The sequence below is a fragment of the Urocitellus parryii genome, chromosome 2 (assembly GCF_045843805.1).
Source record: "Urocitellus parryii isolate mUroPar1 chromosome 2, mUroPar1.hap1, whole genome shotgun sequence".
NCBI classification, from domain to species: domain Eukaryota; kingdom Metazoa; phylum Chordata; class Mammalia; order Rodentia; family Sciuridae; genus Urocitellus; species Urocitellus parryii.
Genome location: NC_135532.1, coordinates 162016114 through 162036375, shown reverse-complemented (window position 1 = coordinate 162036375; position 20262 = coordinate 162016114). Strand labels below are relative to the sequence as shown.

The 20262-nt window shown below is 39.1% G+C and overlaps 1 protein-coding gene across 5 annotated transcripts in view; it reads right to left on the bottom strand.

Moving 5' to 3' along the window:
- Nucleotides 1-12071, bottom strand: part of Sidt1 (SID1 transmembrane family member 1) — an 83053-nt gene extending 70982 nt beyond the window's left edge. For all 5 annotated transcript variants that reach the window (XM_026396358.2, XM_026396366.2, XM_026396373.2 and 2 more), the window contains exon 1: nt 11838-12071. In XM_026396358.2, the coding sequence (XP_026252143.2) occupies nt 11838-12071 (234 nt within the window). The remainder of the gene's footprint in view (nt 1-11837) is intronic.
- Nucleotides 12072-20262: the final 8191 nt, after the last annotated feature.

Sequence of the window (20262 nt, the reverse complement as noted above, 5' to 3'; positions counted from 1 at the left end):
TAAGGAAACTTTTTTCTTTTTCTTCCCCATATTTTTTTATTGGTGTATTATAATTATACACAATGATGGGATTTGCTGTTACAATCAATATATGCACAAAATATAACAATATAGTTTGGCCAATAACACTGTCCATAGTTTGGCTATTGGGAACTATGCTGCTATAAGCCTATGTGTGTATGTATCACTCACTATAGTATGATGACTTCAATTCTTTAGGGTAAATACTGAGGTGTGGTATCACTGGGGAGTGGTTATCACTACTTCTTTTGAGAATTGTCTGTTTAATTCCTTTGCCCATTTGTTAATTGGGTTATTTGATTTGGGGGTGCTGTTTTTTGAGTTCTTTTTATATTCTTGATATTAATACTCTATCAGGAGAGTAACTAAAAAAGATTTTTTTCTCATTTTGTAAGTTTTCTCTTCACATTCCTAATTGTTTCCTTTGCTGGACAGAAGCTTTTCCATTTGATGTGATTCCATTTGTTAACTCTTGGCCTTATTTCCTGAGCTTTAGGGGTCCTATTGAGAAAGCCATTGCCCATGTCTATATGCTGGAATGTTTGGACCCCGTGTTTTTTTCTAGGAGTTGCATAGGTTCTGGTCTAATACCTGGGTCTTTGATCATTTTGAGTTGCTTTTTGTGCAGGGTGAGAGACAAGGGTCTATCAATTTTCATTTTTCCCAGGAGCATTTCTTAAAAAGGTTGTCTTTTCTCCAATGTATGTTTTTGGCAACTTTGTCAAGGATCAGATGACTGTAGATGAGTGGGTTTTTCTCTCGGTCTTCTATTCCATATCATTGATGTAAGTGTCCACTTTTATGCCAGTACCATGCGGATTTTTGTTATTATAGCTCTCTGGTATAATTTGAAGTCAGATATTGTAATGCCTCCAGTGTTACTTTTCCGGCTTAGAATTGCTTTGGCTATTCTGATTCTTTTATTCTTTCAGATGAATTTTAGGCCTTTTTTTTTCTAGTTCTGTGAAGAATGTCATTGATATTTTGACACTGAATATGTACATTGCTTTTGGTAGTATGGCTATTTTAACAATATTAATTCTGCTTATCCATGAACATGGGAGGTCCTTCCATATCTTTGCGTCTTCTTTAATTTTTTTCTTCAATGTTCTACAGTTATCATTGTAGCCTTCTTTCACCTAATTGGTTAGATTTAGTCCTAGGTATTTTTTTTTTAGACTATTGTGAATAAAATTGTTTTCCTGATTTCTTTCTCAGCAGGTTCACTATTGGTATTTAGGAAAGCTTTTGATTTTTATATGCTGACTTTGTAATCTGCTACTTTGCAAAATTTGTTTTGTAAGCTTGCATGTCACCGTTGAGGGCAGGACTGGTAGGAGCACTCACATGTAACTGGTAAATAAAAACACCTGCTGGTCAGCAAAACAGCTGCTCAGTCCTGGATCCCTTTCTCACTGGAGGCCAGGGCATCCTATAAATGAAACATTTCATCCCAAGATTTTCCTAACTATACTACAGTAAGCTTAGCAGCTTCAATCAAAAGTTATACTTTTTTAAAAAAATTATAAACATGAAAACAATTCCTGACATTATTGATGTGACTGTTTAAATTCTCTCAGTCCGATTCAGCCTCAGAAAATTTTCTGTATACTTATACCACAATGAAGAAAGATATATAGACGTAGTTTCTATTTCTGGCAGTAATAATCTACAAACTTGGTAGCCTTTGATGAATCTGTTAAATTCTCTGGATCTCAGTTTCCTCAATTATAGAGTTAGAATGATGACACCCAGACTATTCACTTCTCTGGGCAGCATCCATTGTCAACCAAATGGCAGGTGACGTGGAATGGTGTTGTGACCTGCAAAACATCAGGCAGAAATGTCCCAACTGTGCTTTGGGTTGGGATAACACTTTTCCACTCCTATCCATTCATCAATCAATTAGTAACTGACTGCCTGTTGCCCTGGTATGGAGACAATCTTATAAGCCAAATCATCCCTGACACGGGAGAAGCTATAGGTCCATATCCCATAGGGTATTAATTTCCTTTCACAGCCTGGCTTCTAGAAACAATTCATTCATCTCACTGAAAAGAGCAGTTTATCCCTTGGGAACTATTTGCTTCCTATGCTTTCAGATTCTCAACATTTTGTATTCAGTGCATTTCTCTATGAAGAGTGCTTTATAAAATGCTCACCATTGCTAGCAGTCAGAGAAATGCAAATCAAAACCACCCTAAGATACCATCTCACTCCAGTAAGATTGGCAGCCATTAGGAAGTCCAACAACAACAAGTGCTGGAGAGGATGTGGGGAAAAGTGTACACTTGTTCATTGTTGGTGGGACTGAAAATTGGTGCAGCCAATTTGGAAAGCAGTATGGAGATTTCTTGGAAAGTTGGGAATGGAACCACCATTTGACCCAGCTATTCCCCTTCTCTGTCTATTCCCTAAAGACCTAATAAGAGCATGCTACAGGGACACTGCTACATCGATGTTCATAGCTGCACAATTCACCATAGCAAGATTGTGGAACCAACCTAGATGCCCTTCAATAGATGAATGAATAAAAAAAAGTGGCATTTATACACAATGGAGTATTACTCTGCATTAAGAAACGACAAAATCATAGAATTTGAAGGGAAATGGATGGCATTGGAGCAGATTATGCTAAGTAAAGCGAGCCAATCCTTAAAAAACAAATGCCAAATGACTTCATTGATATAAGGGGAATAACTAAGGACAGGGTAGGGACGAAGACCTAGAGAAGAAGATTAACATTAAACAGGGATGAGAGGTGGGAGGGAAAGGGAGAGAGAAGGGAAACTGCATGAAAATGGAAGTTGATCCTCAGGGTTATACAAAATTACATACAAGAGGAAAGGAGGGGTAAGAGAAGAATAATACAAGTGGAAGAAATGATTTACAGTAGAGGGGGTAGAGAGAGAAGAGGTGAGGGGAGGGGAGGGGAGGGGAGGGGGGATAGTAGAGAATAGGATAGACAGCTGAATACATCAGACACTAGAATGGCAATATGTAAATCAATGGAAGTGTAACTGATGTGATTCAGCAATCTGTATACGGGGCAAAAATGGGAGTTCATAACCCACTTGAATCAAACTGTGAAATATGATATATTAAGAACTGTGTAATGTTTTGAACTACCAACAATAAAAAAAAGAGTGCTTTATAGACCCCATCACACCAATTTCATTATGCCAACAATGATCTGAACATGAATACACTTATATAAGCCTTTACATTTTAGTTTATGATCTAAATTTTATATTAAAAATTTCAATTCCGGGGCTGAGGTTGCAGTTCAGTGGTGGAGCACTTGCCTCACCTGTGCGTGACACTGGGTTTGATCCTCAGCACTACATAAAAATAAATAAATAAAATAAAAGTATTGTGTCCATCTACAACTAAAAATATATTTTAAAAATTTCAATTTCACTAAAAACATGGGTAACCATTGAAGAGATGTATAATCATTGGTGGGCCAGGGATGCAGAACAATACACAGTCAGACTCTGGTTATTTTAAGATAAACTGTGTTTGTTCAATAAATATATGACTCCTTACCCTGTGTCTAGCATTACACTAAACACAGAGATATGTCAGTCATCACCGTGAACTCCTTTCCTCATGGAGATCAGAGGTTTGCATGCTGGATAGCAATTAACCCGTTTTATCACCATTTAAGCTTCTGCAAGAGTGCATAACATAGATATTTGGGAGAATATTTTCCCTAAAAGATGAGTAGAAAAAGACCAGAAAAATGGGTTGGTGGGTTGGGGCAGAGCAAGAAAAGTTTACAAATAAAAGGAAAAGTGTAGAAACATAAGAAAAGGGGAAATGAGAGAGAAGGTGAGAAACATGTTTAAAGAATTGAAGGAAAATCAATTTTCCTGAAGCATGGAGGACCATCATTTTCCTGAAGAGTGTTATAAACCATGTTAGGGACATAAGGGCTTCATTCTAAGGGCAACAGAAAGCTTTTGGAAGGTTTTAAGTGCTGCCACTGTTTCCACAGTCATCCCTGGACATCCAATGTTGCTTCAATTGCTGCTGAATAACTTCTTTCTTGCATCATTGGCTCCCAAATCAAAATCTGAGGAAATCTGTTCTTATTGGCAGCACCTAGGCTATATGCCTATGCCTGAGTTGGACAGGTGTGGGGTTGTGAAAGGAGGAGGGAAGATGAGAAAGCAAGTGCCTGGTGTTCAACTGTGACATGGAAGGGGAACCACCTCCAGTTGAGACCCACGAAATGGTGAATTCCTCCAAACATATGGGAATGGGGTTCACATGCTGGACAGTCAAAACATGTCTTAGTTCTAAATGCAGTGTCAAGACTTGTCTTCTAAAACAATTATTCCATAAAGCACACTCTAGGCAATATTGTCCTAGATATTTTTCACAGGAGCTGATGTCAATTCAGGTATGTCCAGAAGACTCTAACCTAACTGTGAGCTGCCTGTGCCTCATGCTTCAACACCTACCTGTCTTCTGTCTCAACAGGGTTTCTCTCCATTTTTGCATTGGTTTCTCAATTCCACTGGCTTATCTCTGAGCATCTCCAGGCTCAGTTCCTGGGACACAGCCAGCAACCTGTACTAGTTCACCATTCTTTTGGGTATCTGAGACTGTTCATTTGTATGTGATTCCTTTTCTCCTCTTTAAATTTCCTGCCTCCTTATATCTCTTGCTCAGTCTTTTCCTATAAGGAGACTTTCAAAAAATAATTATTTTATGGTTGAGCCAAACCCAAGGATCCACTCCCCAGTTTTTATTTATATGCTGACCGATTGCACAGCAGACAATCTCCTCCTAGAGCTATTTTGAAGCCTACTTAATTAATGCTCTGAAGATGGAGAAGCATCAGAAAATTTTTGTGATGATTGTAAATTATTTGTGCTTATTAGCTATTTATTTCTGTATAAAATTTATTGCCCAACTGGTGCCATTTATAACTGTAAATAAGTGTTTATAGGATATGTGCTATCTAAAGGAACTGCTTTCTAAACAAGACAAAATTGATCATCTACAAACATGTTCCTTTTCAAAGTCTTCAAAGACAACTTCTCTAGATAAGCAGAAGGGGCCTTAGGGGAGAATAAACCATATCTAACTGTGGAGTGACAATATGGCAGAGGTGAAATATCCTCTTTGAATTCTTTTCTGAAGAATTCAGGTGAGATGCTCCTCTTTAAATGGGAATAGATAGAAGGCAGTGTGTGCATACCAGTGTTCTTCCTGCCAATGTCTGGGTCTACATTAGCTATTCTCCAACAAATGCACTAGCTTCAGTGCACCCCATGAGGGCTTTTTTTTTTTTTTTTTTTTGATACCAGGGATTGAACTCAGGGGCACTCAATCACTGAGCCACATCCCCAGCCCTATTTTGTATTTTATTTAGAAACAGGACCTCACTGAGTTGCTTAGTGCCTTGCTTTTGCTGAGGCTGGCTTTGAACTCCATCCTCCTGCCTCAGCCTCCCAAGCTGCTGGGATTACAGGTGTGCGCCATCGGGCCTGGCCCATGAGAGCTTTTAGAAGGGTTTGTTTGTAGGCTGTACAGCATCCAAAACTGTTGCATGTTTTGGAGGAAAATCCCCTATTCCATCCCACTGTATGAACTTTATGGGGGATGGACAAGGCAGCCTATAGATCTCAAAGGCTCAGATGCAGGACCTATACATCCACTTGGCACTTTCAGTTGAGAGGAAATGACACAAAGATGAAGGGAAGTTTAGATTTCACTGGTGATGGAGACATCAATGGGGCACAGGTGGAGGCTATATGCAATGGTAGTAGAGGCAGTGATGGCAGAGTGGGCGCCAAGACCGAGTCATTCCTGCTGCATAACTATGGCTGTGGTTTCCTATGGCTTAGTCTCTTGGTCCCAAATGTTGTCTCAGGCTGGTAACTCACGTTTCTCTACTTATGTTAGCAGGTTGACTTCTGTTGTTTGTAGACAAGAATCTTGCCTGACTCTATGTCCTCTTCCCTTCCCTGTCCATTTCTCTTATACCTAATAGTCATTTGGGGGCTTCACTATTCATAATTTTCCCCAATCCCTCTGCACACCAAAACTTCACCACTTTTTGTCTCTCCTTATCCTTCTGTTTTGAAGATAATCATTGTCTCTCTTTCCTGGAAACATATAATTCTTCCTGGTGAGAGTGGTATGGAAAGGGAGGAAGACAAATACAGGAATCCTTTAGGAGGTAGGTGGAAGAAATAAAACTGTGGGCATTCCCGTTTTGGGCTCACAACATATGCTTCCAGTTAGGAAGTTAATTATAATAGCTGTGAGTCACTCTGTCCACAACAGGGCAGTTAATCTCGAAGGACAGAAACAGTCAGTTAGTCCTGTTTATTGTGGCTTATCTTCATGGCTGCTTAGTGAGGATCCAGAAATACCAGTTCTAAAGAATAACACTGCCCTGAAGTAACAGGTTAGTTGCATGGGCCTCCAAGCTGCCCTGTATCTTGATGAAAACAAAAACCCTAAAGGGATGAAGACAGGCCCTCTGGGATCCAGAGGGGTCACTGTAAGCTCATGTTTGATGGTGGCTGTGGTTCTTTGAAATATTTAAGAAAATCTGCCAACTTCATAGCTTGACTTAGTTTCTGCCCTGCTTGCCTGAGATACACAGACCAAAGAATGCTTGGATAATTCATGGGGGAAAAACAATGATAAAAATCTTGTTTCACTTTTCAGTAATTGTAAAGAAGGTAAACATGAGTCTTAAACTGCATAGCCAAAAGGTGTGGCTGTGAGAATGAGACTATAGTATTTTAAGATTATTGTTGTTGATAATCATTACAGGTATATATGCTCTTGTGGGAAGGAGAGTGATTTAATAGAAATATCCTGAGAAAATAACTTCTGGAACTTAAGATACATTCTTAGATTTGCTTTAAACTAGATTTGTGATTTTTGAATAAGTAATTTATTTCACTGGCTTTCAGTTTTCCTCCTGTTAAGTGAGAAGAGATTGACTTAATAGGTTCTTTAATCCTAAGTTTAAAACACAATTAGCCCTTTCTTTTGGTTTCAAAGAATATTTTATATAAGTTTCTTTTAGTGATAGAAAAAAGAACAGAAAGTCTCAAGGGAAGTCTCAAAAAAAATTTCATTTCTGTAGCTAAGCAGACTTGAAAAAGACAACCATTTTGACTTGAGCAAAGAAAAGAGTGGCACATGAAGTCAACTCAAATATTGACTGTCTGCCCCAATAACATTTCCTTTTCATCCTCCACTGTTGGTACTGTTCAAACTCCATAGCAAAATCTTGGTCATCAGGAGACCAGTTTCTAGTAACTGAGTTATTCATCATGGCTCTGAACCAGGAGTAAGAAACAAAACTTACCTCCTGGAACAAATAAGACATTTATCTTTGCAGTTGGCAAAGCCTCAAGCAAGTAGAGGAGATCATGTCCAGAGAAGCAAGGAAAACTTGATGGACTGTCCACGTTCATAAGAGATTGGAAAGTTTAAAAAAAAATGAGAGATTCATAGAAACATAAGATGCAGAGCAAAAAGGAGAGACAAGAGGCATTAGAGGTGGTGGCAGCAGAAGGGAAGGTGGGGAATGATAATAAGAACACTAAGTACCAGGTGTGGAGTTGCTTTGTTCCAAAGCAGGCAGTAAATGCAAACATACTAAGAATATAGGGAGGGTTTTTCAACAAATGGTGCTGAACAAATGGACAGTATATGCAAAATAATAATAATAATGGCCTAAATAGAAACCTTAACCTTGAGATCTGTTAAATAAATTTGAGTTTGACTCAAAAAAAAAAATAGAAAACTTTTGCCTTTCACAAAAGGAACCTCAATTGGATAATATACCTAAACACAAAATATGAAACTATAAAACTCCCAAATTTCTGGATATAAAACCATTGGTTGATATTAATAAAGCCAAAGATTGTTCTCTGGGCACAGAAATGCATAATACATGTCATTAAAAGACAAATGCTTCAGTTTAATAAACATAAGAGACATTTCCAGGGAAACATTTCAAATTCTATGACAAACATTCAGTTCTGTTATTTAAAGCCTCAGAAGAGATAACCTGTTGTGCAGTGGTTAGATTTTTATTTAAGGGCTTCTTATTACCATCTACCTCACACAGAAACATCTGGTCATTGCCTTGCCAGTCTCTACAAGGATATTCTCATTTCCCGGTACACTTCAGTTTGTGCCCTCTGTCCCAAACAGATCCCTGGTGACTTTCCAATAAGGTGATTTCCTTGTAGTATGAATGAACCCTGTGGTTACAGAACACCCTGTTTGCACAGTGTAACCCTATTCCTCTTAAAGAAAGTCTCCAGAAACTTCCTTTCCAGAGAGATGAAATGAACCTGATCTTGCCTAACCTGCACCTTCAGTCATTATCTCCATTATTTTTCTTCACACTAGTCACTCTACTGTTTCAGGTTTTTTTTTCCCCCCAAATGGCAACTTCATATTTATATGACTCTATGGCTGGGAGGCATACAAGACTGTTCCTGGTGCTGAGTCCAGCTAACTTAGCATGATACGGCTGGGTAAACCCATCCTCTAGGACATCATTTGGTATGGAAAATGCAGTGGCTGATGGAAAGTATTAGGAGCAAGGCACCCACAACTCCTTTCTTTCTTCACCAAAGCCTAAATTTATATTAGACATTCTCCTGAAAGGCAAAAGGAAAACCACAATGGCTTGAAGAGGAAGGGGTGGAAGATTAAAACTCAAAATATTTTTTCTAAACCACAATTTTTGTTGATTGAAGAAAGGTGATGGGAAATAACCCTGCAGGGAAAGGGACCCTGACCAACCGAGACATTGGTCAGGTTAGTGGAAAACCAGTCTAGCCTAAGTTTCTGCTCTGGAGATTACAGATCTTTATTTAGCAGAGCTCCTTAGTGAATTTGAAGTTGACAGTGGAGGGAAAAAAAAAGTTCAACATGAGAGAGTAATGAAAATTTAGAGTGTGGAGGCCAGCATTTGGAAAATGTTGGTAGTTCAGGGCCTGAAAGAAAGAGCCACCATCTTGAAATCTCCCCTTAGATAGTGTTGCCTAAGTTTCTTTCTTTTCTTTTTTTGGTGGTAGTGCTGGGGATTGAACCCAGGACCTTGTGCAAGCAAGACAAACACTCTACCAACTGAGCTATATCCCCAATGTCTCATCTACCCTGTGCTGTGGTGCAATTCCCTCGTGTTATTTCAAACCTTCAGTAAAATTCTGCTACACCCCACCACCTATGTTCATGACATTGTTCTTCAACTTGGGGCAAAGCAGATCAAGAAGAGAGGAGGCCATCAGTAGAAAATGAGTAATGGTTTGGACAGACAGATCTGGAAATGGTCATCTCTGGAAAAATCAACAGGAACATGGCTGGAGAGAAGAGGGTAATTTCCTATGGTAAGTAGATTGGGGGTTCCACTCTTTCATTTACATATTGAAAATATGTCTCAGAAAACTGTAAGGTTTGACATCTGTTTTATATTAGTGCATACCGACATTAAAATAGTTGAAATGATTCTCAAGTTCGTATTTCTCAAACTAGTAGTAACATTTTAGTGAAAATTCAAAGGACTGTGAGGTTGACAACTTTTAAAAAAATATTGTTTCATAAAATAAAGGTACTATCTTTTTTTTTTTTTAATGGTGTCTTATTATATTGCTGGTTGGCTTTGAAGCCAAAATCCTCCCGTCTCAGGCTCCCAAGTAGCTGGGATTACAGAAATTGGTTTCAATAAAAGACATTTAAACACACATACAGGCAACATATAAAGGACACAATAGAATATTTTAAAATTTTTTGTTCCTCTTAAAAGTAAAATTTATTTTTGTTTTTATCTGAAATGATCTCACATATTCGAATCTATTAAATTGAAAGCAATGCATATTTTAACTTCAGCTTAAAGGTGTTTTAGTCTTTTATTCACTTACTTGTTCATTTTTTTAAAAAAATATAAATCTATATGTGCCAGGCATTGCACTAGGTACTAAGATACAGTAATGAACATGATTGTGTCTTTGCCTTCAATAACTCAAGGTTTAGTAGGAAAATCAAGTAGGTGACCTCAACTGCATACACAGCAACTTGTGCTGTAGTAGAGAAATTTACACAGAACTAAGGAGGGAAAATCAAAATCAGCATTTAAAATGCAGTCAATTTGGGCTAGGGTTGTGGCTCAGTGGCAGAGCACTTGCCTTGCATGCGTGAGATACTGGGTTTGATCCTCGGCACCACATAAAAATTAATAAATAAAATAAAGGTATTGTGTCCATCTACAACTAAAAGAATATTTTTTTAAAAAGCAGTTAGTTTATCTCAAAGCAGCACTGCAAGAAACATCAAAATCTGATGCTAGGATTTACTTTGCATGTGTAAACTGTTTCCTTACCAATGTCTGAGGGAGAAGCTGATACTGTACCCCTGAGATCATGGGGTTTTTCAGACTTATCCATTCCATGGGAATCACAGGGCTGGGAACATACCTCATGGGTAATATATCAACCAGCTTGTAGGGGACCTCATGCTAGATAGGAAGAAGTTGAGTGGGTTTGGGAAATAAAAACTGCCCCCTCCCACTTGTCTGCAATGTAAGTTACTGCACATAGTCCCTCTGTCCATTACAGGACATACAACCTGAAGGTGACAGGAAGGTGGAGCAGGGTAAGGGCTGTGTTGCCATGGACATAGTGCCACAGGATTGTCTGGCAGACTCAAGATGGGAAACTTAGGGCACTTCATCAGTACACAGAATTGGAAGATATCTGGGAGTAGCAAAAGGCACATTTGTCCCCCTTCCCCCGCCCCACCACAATATAAGCCCTTTCTAGTTAAAGCAAGGAGGTTTTCCAGTTGTGAGCCTGAATGAGAATAAGAATGAGAATAAGAATCAGAGAAGGAGAAATATGGTGGTATCCCAATCATCTGGTTCTGGAATTTTCCAAAGGAGTTGGGAATGCTGGCACAGTAAGGTACAAATAAACGCATCAATATGGGAAGAAGATCCAGAGGCAGGTACACTGTAGATTCTTTCTCTCTTGTTCTGTGCTCCAGAAGGTACCATATTGAAGGGACAAAAAAAGCGAACCACATACATTTTCTTAAAATTATGTAATCAGAGTATATATGTCAAAAGCACAGTTATTAAAACAATCCTCCGCCCTTGTCTCACCTTAACTTTCTCAGAAATAAGTCTAGAACTTTCACACAATTATTCATCCTTTTTAAAGATAAAATCCTGGGCAGATCAGGTGATGGCTGCAGTTCCAATGTCTTTGACCAGGTCTTCTCTCTTCTCTGAAGCACATACTGTGACAATGGTACCGAAAGGCAGGAAATGACTATTGAATACACGGAGGTTCTGCAGCTTTCGTCCATTCTCACAGGATTTCCATTTTAGAATCTTAACAGCTCTCCCTCCCCGTGCGCAATGAAATAGAAGGGTCTTGGATCACACAAATGAAAGGAGATTCCTTTCCGGCACCGGTTTGGGAACAGAGGTTCGGTCTTTCCTGCCCTCCCACAAACCTAGGAATTATGACTTTCCTGGAGAAAGGCCCAGCAGGGAGCAAGGACCCGCAGAAGGTGCAGGGAATTAGCGCCTCTGCAGAGCCCAAATTACCAGTGACCAGGCCGGCGTAGGAGCGAGGTGAAGCGGAGTTGTCTCCAAGGCTGGCTGTGGCAGCTCTGGCAGGGCAGTGATTGCTTTTCGGGAAAAAGGAAATGACGGTTTCCAAGTCCCAAGGCCAATTCTCAGGGGAACCCAAAGTAGCGACCCAGGCGTTGAAACCTGGCAAGTTCTAGGAGTAGAGCGAGGGGAGCAAGTGTCTTACCTGGCCAGGCTGGCTGGTGTAGTTGAAGGAGTAGATGTTCTCGGTGCTGATGTTCACCACCCCGCTGTAGACGTGATCGAAATCTGCGCCCCTGGCGGGGTCGCTTGGGGCGCCGCGCAGCGCTGCGGACTGCGTGGGGGGCTTCGCTGGGCGACCCGCCGCCACAGCCCACAGTAGCCAGGGCAGCGCACAGAGCAGCGCACAGAGCAGCGTGAGCCGCTGGCAGGAGCGCATGGTGGGCGCCGCGCCTGGCAGGGAGCAGAGCCACCCTGGGGAGGGGGCGATCCGGGAGCCCGTCCTTCCAAAGCGGTTTGCAGAGCCGGCGCCGGCTTCAGCGCAGTGAGAGCAATGCCTGGCAAGCCCCGAAGGGCTGATTAAACATTGATGTGCTGCCTGGGGTCTCCTAGGGAGGTCACTGGTGGAGAGTAAGGGGAACGCATGCTGTGTGGGCGGGGGTCTGCTGCTTTCCCCTCCTGCTTCTAAGTCTCGACTTCCTCATCGCAGAGAATCTCCCACTTACCCAGACAGAATTTCAACCGATCTCTTCCCCCTCTACCTCAACAAATATAATAACAAAAAAGCTATTGAGCTATTGAATACATTAGTCTGGAAAAATCGACCTGACCAGCCATCCGAGGAGGAAATACGGTCCCTTTCAAATATGCACCCTGGCTGCCGGTGAGCAAATAGAAAGCAAAAGAACCTGTCCCCCAAGAGGGTGCACGAGTTCGGTTTTGCAGGTTGCTCTCTGCAGAGAACTCTTGAGGGTGTGAATGATGATTATTCTCTATTCTCCTTTCTCTGAAAGGAGCCCTTCTCGGACACCTGTTTTATTTCCCTGTTACCTCCTATTCTCTCAGGAGAGCCTCACGTCATCACTCTCTCTCTCTCTCTCTCTCTCTCTCTCTCTCTCTCTCTCTAGCTCCCTATATGTGTCACGTATGTAAATATGAACAGTCATAAAAAAATAGATATGGTAAAGAGGACAATTTCAGCTCTGCCTGAAGTCTGGTCCCAGAATTTGTCAAAGACGACTAGAGTAACTAGATTTATGCAGAAGGCATTTCTTCCTAGCGTCTTGCTTGCTTTACCTCTGCAACGACTTCTTGCAGATTCCAGGAGAATTCCCAGTATCCTAAATTGCTTTTTAAGAAACAGAAACCACAGCCCATCACAAAAAGGAATTACCCTTCTGGCAAAAATTGGGGCTGTAGATTTAGAGAGCAATAGTACCAGGTAAGGAGTAGAGTAAGAGGATCCATGATAAGTCCTTGGAAAACAGCCAATTTAGGTGTGGGAGAAGACTGACTGTTTTATTTCAGTATTTTGTAAACTAGAAGAAAATAGAATTGTTAACCTGAAGGGACATTAAAAAAAAATCTACCAAGAAAAAAGATCTTGTTCAAAGATTTAAGATTAGAGATTTAAGTCTTAGTACTTGCCATTCAAATGAAGGAGGATGTTTGTTTTCCTCATTGAATTCCTACAAATTATTAAAGTATCAGGAATAAATGCAGTATCTATACAGTTTTTAAACTGTAATCAGAAAACAATGCTGATGGAAGATTGACTTAGAGTATTCCTTATTAGGACAATTTTCACTTTAAAAAAATAAGCTCTTGAAAATGTATACACATGTAAGCAAAAAAAAAAAAAATCTTCCTTCAGAGAAGTGTCTAGGAGTAAAAATTTTAAATAGAATTTACTATTTTTGAGAAACATAATAATTTCACCAAAAATTTGAATGGTTTTAAACTGCTTTATTGATAATGTGTATTTCTCTTTTCAAAATCTAACAAAATTTCACTTTGAACTTGAAATTTATGAAGGCCTTTGAAATTAGTTGGGGTGGCCAATCCAAAGCAGTCTCTAGAGATGTAGGATACTGGAGTCTTAAACATTATGAGACACTAGGAACTGGCTGTTTCACAAAGCAACACCTTCTTTTCTGGACAAGCATCTCATTTGAAAGATATTTCAGATTCTTAGTTGAAACCTACCTTTCTCCCAAATTCACTTATACTAGTCCAGCCCTCTGGAGCCACTGGAATAAACCTAATCCTTCTTCCACATGACAGCCTTGTAGATATTTGAAAGGAGCTGTGTTCTTCCTTCAAAACTTTGTCCTAACTTTAAGCCATGAAATTAGGAACAATTGGAACAGATTCTTGGACACAGAATGAATATTTATTATATAAGTATTTATTCCTAAGCCATTGTAGGTGGTATCTATTTTCTACCAGAAAACTTGCCTTATGTACTACACATGATTCTGTGCTATGATCTAATCCTGATTCTGGAGACCAAATCCATTGAGTTACTTTCGATAATTAATCTCAGAATCACAAGATTGTTGTAAGGATAAAAGGAAGAAAAAAGTATTAAAAGTGTATTTAAAAGTTTATAATTGTTGTACAAACTAGCATTATTATTGTATGACTGCCAGTTCAATAACTAAAAAATAAAATATGGTCCATTGGTAGGTATTTTTAATATCTACAGCTCCAAAATTCCACTTTGAGAGACTGAATATCCAAATGGGCATTGGGAATAAAACTTTGGCCCATAACTTCTGCAGCTACTGACTCAGGAATCTGACCTATAACCTTAGTGGCAACCAATTCCGTGTACCAAACCACAACCTTGGCAGCAAGTGGTACAGAAAGTTAGGATTGGCCAGTGAGTCAGCTTACCTAGCTTTTGGCCCTGCTTTCAACACAAGATCTACTAGAGGAAGCCAAATATGCTCCTCAAATCATAAAGTGCCTTGCTTCTAGTTAGCCTTCCTTCAGCTTCTCCACACCATAAGCCAATCAGCACGTACCTGAAATGCTCTCTTGTTTTTTTTCACTACAAAGATTTCTCTCCCCGCCTATCTTGAGTCTCTGCCAAGCACAAGTGATGGTGGCTCAATCTCTTGCTACATCATGCTCCGAATAACCTGTATTTGTTTTCATTTGTGTGATCTTTGTTTATTTCCATATTTTTTCAGAAGATTCCACAGAGGTACTATCTGTATATCCTGTTACTGTGCACCCTAGTTATCTACCAGGTGTGATACTCACCCCTTGCGCACACAGCTTGAATATGTATTAACACGTCAGACCAGCACTGTGTCTAAACCCAGCTGTCTTAGCTTTTGCTTTGGCTACCTAGGCTCATTTTGGTACAGAATTTTGGTTTTGGTTCCCATTGTTGGCCATCATTTTTTTAAAAAATATTTTGTTTATTTAGTTGTAGTTGGACCCAATACCTTTATTTTCTTTTTATGTGGTGCTGAGGATCAAACCCAGACCCCGCATGTGCTAGGCAAGCGCTCTACCGCTGAGTCACACCCCGATGATCCCTGTTGGCCATCTTTGTACGAGTTGGGCCATTCTTTTTTTAATCCCTTTTTGCTCTCTTTTCTGCTTCTGTTTTGTGTTGTGCTGTCTAAAAGTGTCACAGAGTAGAACATAGGCATAGGCCCCATAACCTTTCAGTTTGAGTTGGCCTTTACCGATCAATGCGGTTCTCATTCATTCAGACAAACTTTGCAGTAGGTCACCAATAAAACCAGATAGAATCATCTTTCCACCTGAGAATTTGGTCCACAGAGTGTTCTCTCTGGTGTTCTACCTGCCTGGGAGCACAGATTATCAGGTCTGCATTTGGAGGCAGCTAACCAATAAGTTGGGGGCTCAAGATGCAAAAGTACAAAGCTTCACTTTTGACCAACCATTGCTGGTTCTTATGAAGTCAACTCAGTCTGATTTTTCTCTTCTTCCAGGAAAAACTCCATCTTATATATACACACACCACAATCCTAATTCTTGCATTTAACTCCCTGAATGGCACAACTTCACCAAAGATAATAACAGCTTTCAGTGACCATTCTGGGAAAACAGTAGATTTGAAGAAAATTGTGTAGCTGAGATAGATCCTATCAAACTGTTAACATCCAAACTCCCCCAATATCCACTGAAACCAAAAGCAAAGAATGACCTCAAACTTACAGTTAAGGGCTTTATATCCAAAAGTGCACTAACCCTTGCAACATTCCTATGCCACTAGGAAAGTAACTAAATGGACAAAGATATTGATTTGTTCAAGATCTCAGGAAGGAGTGGGGATGTAGCTCAGTGGGAGAGTACTTCATGAGGTCCTGGGTTTGATTCTCAGCACTGAAGACAAACAAACAACAAAAATCCCCCAAAAAACTCAGGGCCACAAACAAATGGTTACTTCTCATTCCTCATTAGCATCGAACCTAAACACTATCCTGTAATTAGCTCCTCCTCAAATTCTTCCTCATAGAGGATTATTGCCTTGCTTTTTTCAATGTTTAACAACAATTAATATCTTTTTGCTTTCATCTGAGAGGATGACACCATACCAGGATAGTAAGACCCCTGGGACTCAGTGAAATCCTTTCCCATTTTCCCCAGGCCCTTAATCAAGAACGAATAGATCCAATTTCCCTTGTTATTAAGGTTGGCTATATATGTACATGATCTCCTACCTTGTTCAGAAAAACCTAGAAAAAGCATTCCATTTACTTGCTGTAAGTATTAGTAGAAAAGGAACATAAAGTTTCAAGAAAGGTAAATTAGTATTTGCCAAAACATAGTCCATGTTTTGGAGCATGACCTGTTTAAGCTAAAGACTGTCTAAACTTATTGGAAACCCTGACAAAACTTCACTGGCAATGATTTCTGTGTCTAACTGTATGCTTATGACAATTTTGGATGTCAAGTTTTTTGAGACTGTGACACCTCTATGAAATGGGTAAATCCCCAACGACAGCCCCTGTCTTCTGAGAGCCAGTGTATTGAATGAGTCTTCTATAATCTGAAGCAGGCTCTTCAATACCCTTTTTCCCCTGGCATCTTTAACTACAAAAACCTTTTCACCTATTTCTGCAAACCTCAGAGGTTTAACCCAACTTCATGAGAACCATCAAAATACATCACTTACTGCAACCTCAGCCTCAACCCAATTGCAAAGCCTTTGCCTTTGGGTAATAGCACCACTGTAAAACCTGTTGAATTTGTCCCAGGCTCCATTATTGACCTATGGTTCCTCATGCAGTACAGACTTTACAATTGACTGAGAACATGAACACTTTCCAGCCTATTAGCCTCTTTTTTCTAATGGACTATCATTTTACTGCCTATTTCTCTCTCCTTTAAGCTTCTTAATCTCTTCAAAGTTTCTGTTTTTCTTTCTCACATTACTATTCATTGCTGTAACACTCTGACTCCTGCCACTCTCCTGACCTTACCAAAAGAAGAGGAACCTCATGAATATCGTACCTTACTAAAGAGTAGCCTTGCAACATCTTTCTCAGATTTATTAGAAAATTCCACCAAAAACATTCACAAATAATCTTATAATATTTGTTGATGGGTCACACCTCAGAATTGGGATTACTGAGCTACCACAAATGCTATTCCTATCTGAGCTTTCCTCTAAAAGTCAGTCTTCTATCTGAGGTAAACTCAGATGAGATTGCAGGACTTGTCATACTTATTAGGGCTTTTCAATTAGCCAAAGACCAAGGAGTAAACCTGTATTAGATGGAAGATATGCTTTTGGCATAGTAAATGATATTTTGGAAATAGAAGATTTTCCTGGAAATGTAAGGGTTTCTTACCTCTGCAGGAACCTTAATTAGATATGAACAACAAATGGAGGGGTTTTTAGACACATTCCTACTTCTAGTGAAATCATTCTTATAAAGATTGAGGCCCATGTCTAAAGAGATAACATGGAAGTTAAACTAAATGCTCTAGTATAAACAAACAGCTTTAATGAAGATTTTGATACTAACTAAATCCCCAAAGGATAGCTCTCTAGACTAACTGAAAGGTGCTTACATAAAATATAAGCATTTAGTGTCTGACTTGAAAAAAGAAGAATGGAAAAAAAATTTGGTTTTTTTCCTTCATTCAGATAATCTTGACACTCCTAAATTGGCTAGTTGGTGGTGCCAGGTGATTTCAAATGAATAGTTGAATTTAGTTGAATTTCTTGATGAAACTATTCATCATGGTAAAAACAGATTAATTACTATCTTAAATCAACATTGATGGGGAAACTTTAAAAAGACGTCTGAGATTTGTTTTGGGGTAACAAGTTACTTGTAAACAAAACAGTATTGGAAAAATGGTTAAGATGAAAAATGGCCCAAAACTGAATCCTCAAGGAATCTTTGAACATCTTTAGATGGGATATTTCCTACTTTTAGGATGGGTTGAATGTTTCCTTGCTGAAAATCTCCAGCCCTTATAGTCTCTAAAAAATTGTTTAACTTTGCACTTCCAACTTGGGTTATATCAACTTACTGAGGTACACAATTTACAAAATAATGTCACAATTATTACAAAAGAATTTTACCCCGTTCTCAACTACTACACAACCTGTACCACCTACAAATTGCTATGCAGATTGAAAATACCAGTGGAATCCTTAAATTAAAATAAACAAAACTTTCAAAACTTCTTGAGCCACCCTGGCTAAAGACATTCACACTAGCCCTTATAGACATATGATCTATTCTCTCAAGGACACATTGGTTATCCTATTAAGAATCATCAACAGAAAGGCCCCTGTTTTTAGAAATTTCATCCCTAGTACTAGACTCTTCCCTGCTGCATGTAGATTTAGTAAAATATTGCAAGGGATTCATTTACTGTACCTAGCCCTAAAAAGAACAAGTTAAGGCCTCTTTCCAATATCTTCCTAAATGAACTCCTCATGAACATCAATGAGGAAATTTCATTTATGGAGAGGAACATTGGATAACCAGTGTTGTCATTTGAAAGAACCTTAATCAGGTATACTTATTAACAGATACAGCAGTGAAATTCCAGCAAGCCAATCTTGACTTTATGTTTCACAACTGTATTAGTCAGCTTCTCATTACTTTAATGAAACTGAGATAATTAACTTAATATAGACAAAAGGTTTATCTTGGCTCACAGTTTTAGAGGTTCTAGCCTAAGATCAGGTAGACTCACTGCTTTGGGCTTTTGTGGACATCCTGGATGGCAATGGAGGGGAGCGCATGGCAAAGCAAACCAGGAAGCAAAGGTGAAAGGCATCAGGGTCCAAAATTCAGAAAATTTCATTAAATGAGAGACAAATTGGAAGAAAATTGCTCTTGCACTTCATTGGAAGGAACCTTAATCAGGTACAGTTATTAACTAATATAGCAATGATAGTAAACTAAGTGACCTCAGGACCTCCACCTGGGCCCCAGCTCCTGAAGATTCTCCCATCCTCCAATAGCACTATCCTCAGGACCAACCCTTTAATTCATGAGTCTTTGGGGACATTCAAGGTCCAAACCCTAATAACAACTATAGAAAGAACTCAGAATTCCATACTATTGGAAGGCTCTTCCATTAGGGGACCTTAAGCTGAAAAGTCTCAAAGATCCTCAAGAAGCAGCTTATCTTAGGAAATAGCCATTTGACTGGAGATCTTTGGAACAGAGAGATGACCTCTTAATAGATAGCTTCTACTCAAGACCTCAGACCAAGACCTCTGTTTAATTGCTGTTTTGTTTTTAACAGCTTATTGATAATCATTCTTCTCATTTACTATAAGCCACTGGTTACAGACAACCCCAAATAGCCCTTTTTATGTTTTCACTTCCTCTTTATTGTAATTGTTAAATTAGAACATATTCATTCTAACACAATTATTAGATTATCCCAAACAGTAGCCACTGTCATCAATTTTACTGTCTATTGGATATGCCATCCATTACAGGACCATCATAATAAAAGTCTGTCGGTGATTCCAGCCTGATCAAATAAGATCATAGGGACTTACGGCCCATGTTATTTCCATCTACACTTACATGGACTAACAGCAAACACATTAAAATGTGAATTGGCTAGTTTTCCTTCTTCTAAAAGGAGAACCAATTATTAAAATCCTTTTATCAGATACCAGGTAATTTAAAGATTGAATTAAAAAAATTTTGAAGGTTGATGCCAAATACTTGCCATGTGGAAAAGACTAATAGATATCTAAATACATAACCCAACTAATGTAAGGCCTTGGTTATGACTTCATGTTATGAATACTTTTTTTTATTTTTTGGATTATGGGCCACTACCCCTTTTGGAGGCAGGACACATGGTCCCTTTTGCCTTAGATTACCACTTTATGAACTTTAGTAACCATATGCCAAGACTTGTCTGCACACAGTCTTTTGTCATGATGCATTGTGTTAGATGTATGTCTTTTGTAGATGTATTTAATCAGGTTGAGGAGGTTTCTTGCTCTTTCTGGATAACTGAGAATTTTTATTAAGAATCAGCACTGTATTTGTTCAAATGCTTTTTCTGTGTCTACTGAGATGAATATCTATATATCTAAATCTATCTATTACCTATTTTTTAATGTGTTGAATTACATTGACTGACTTTCA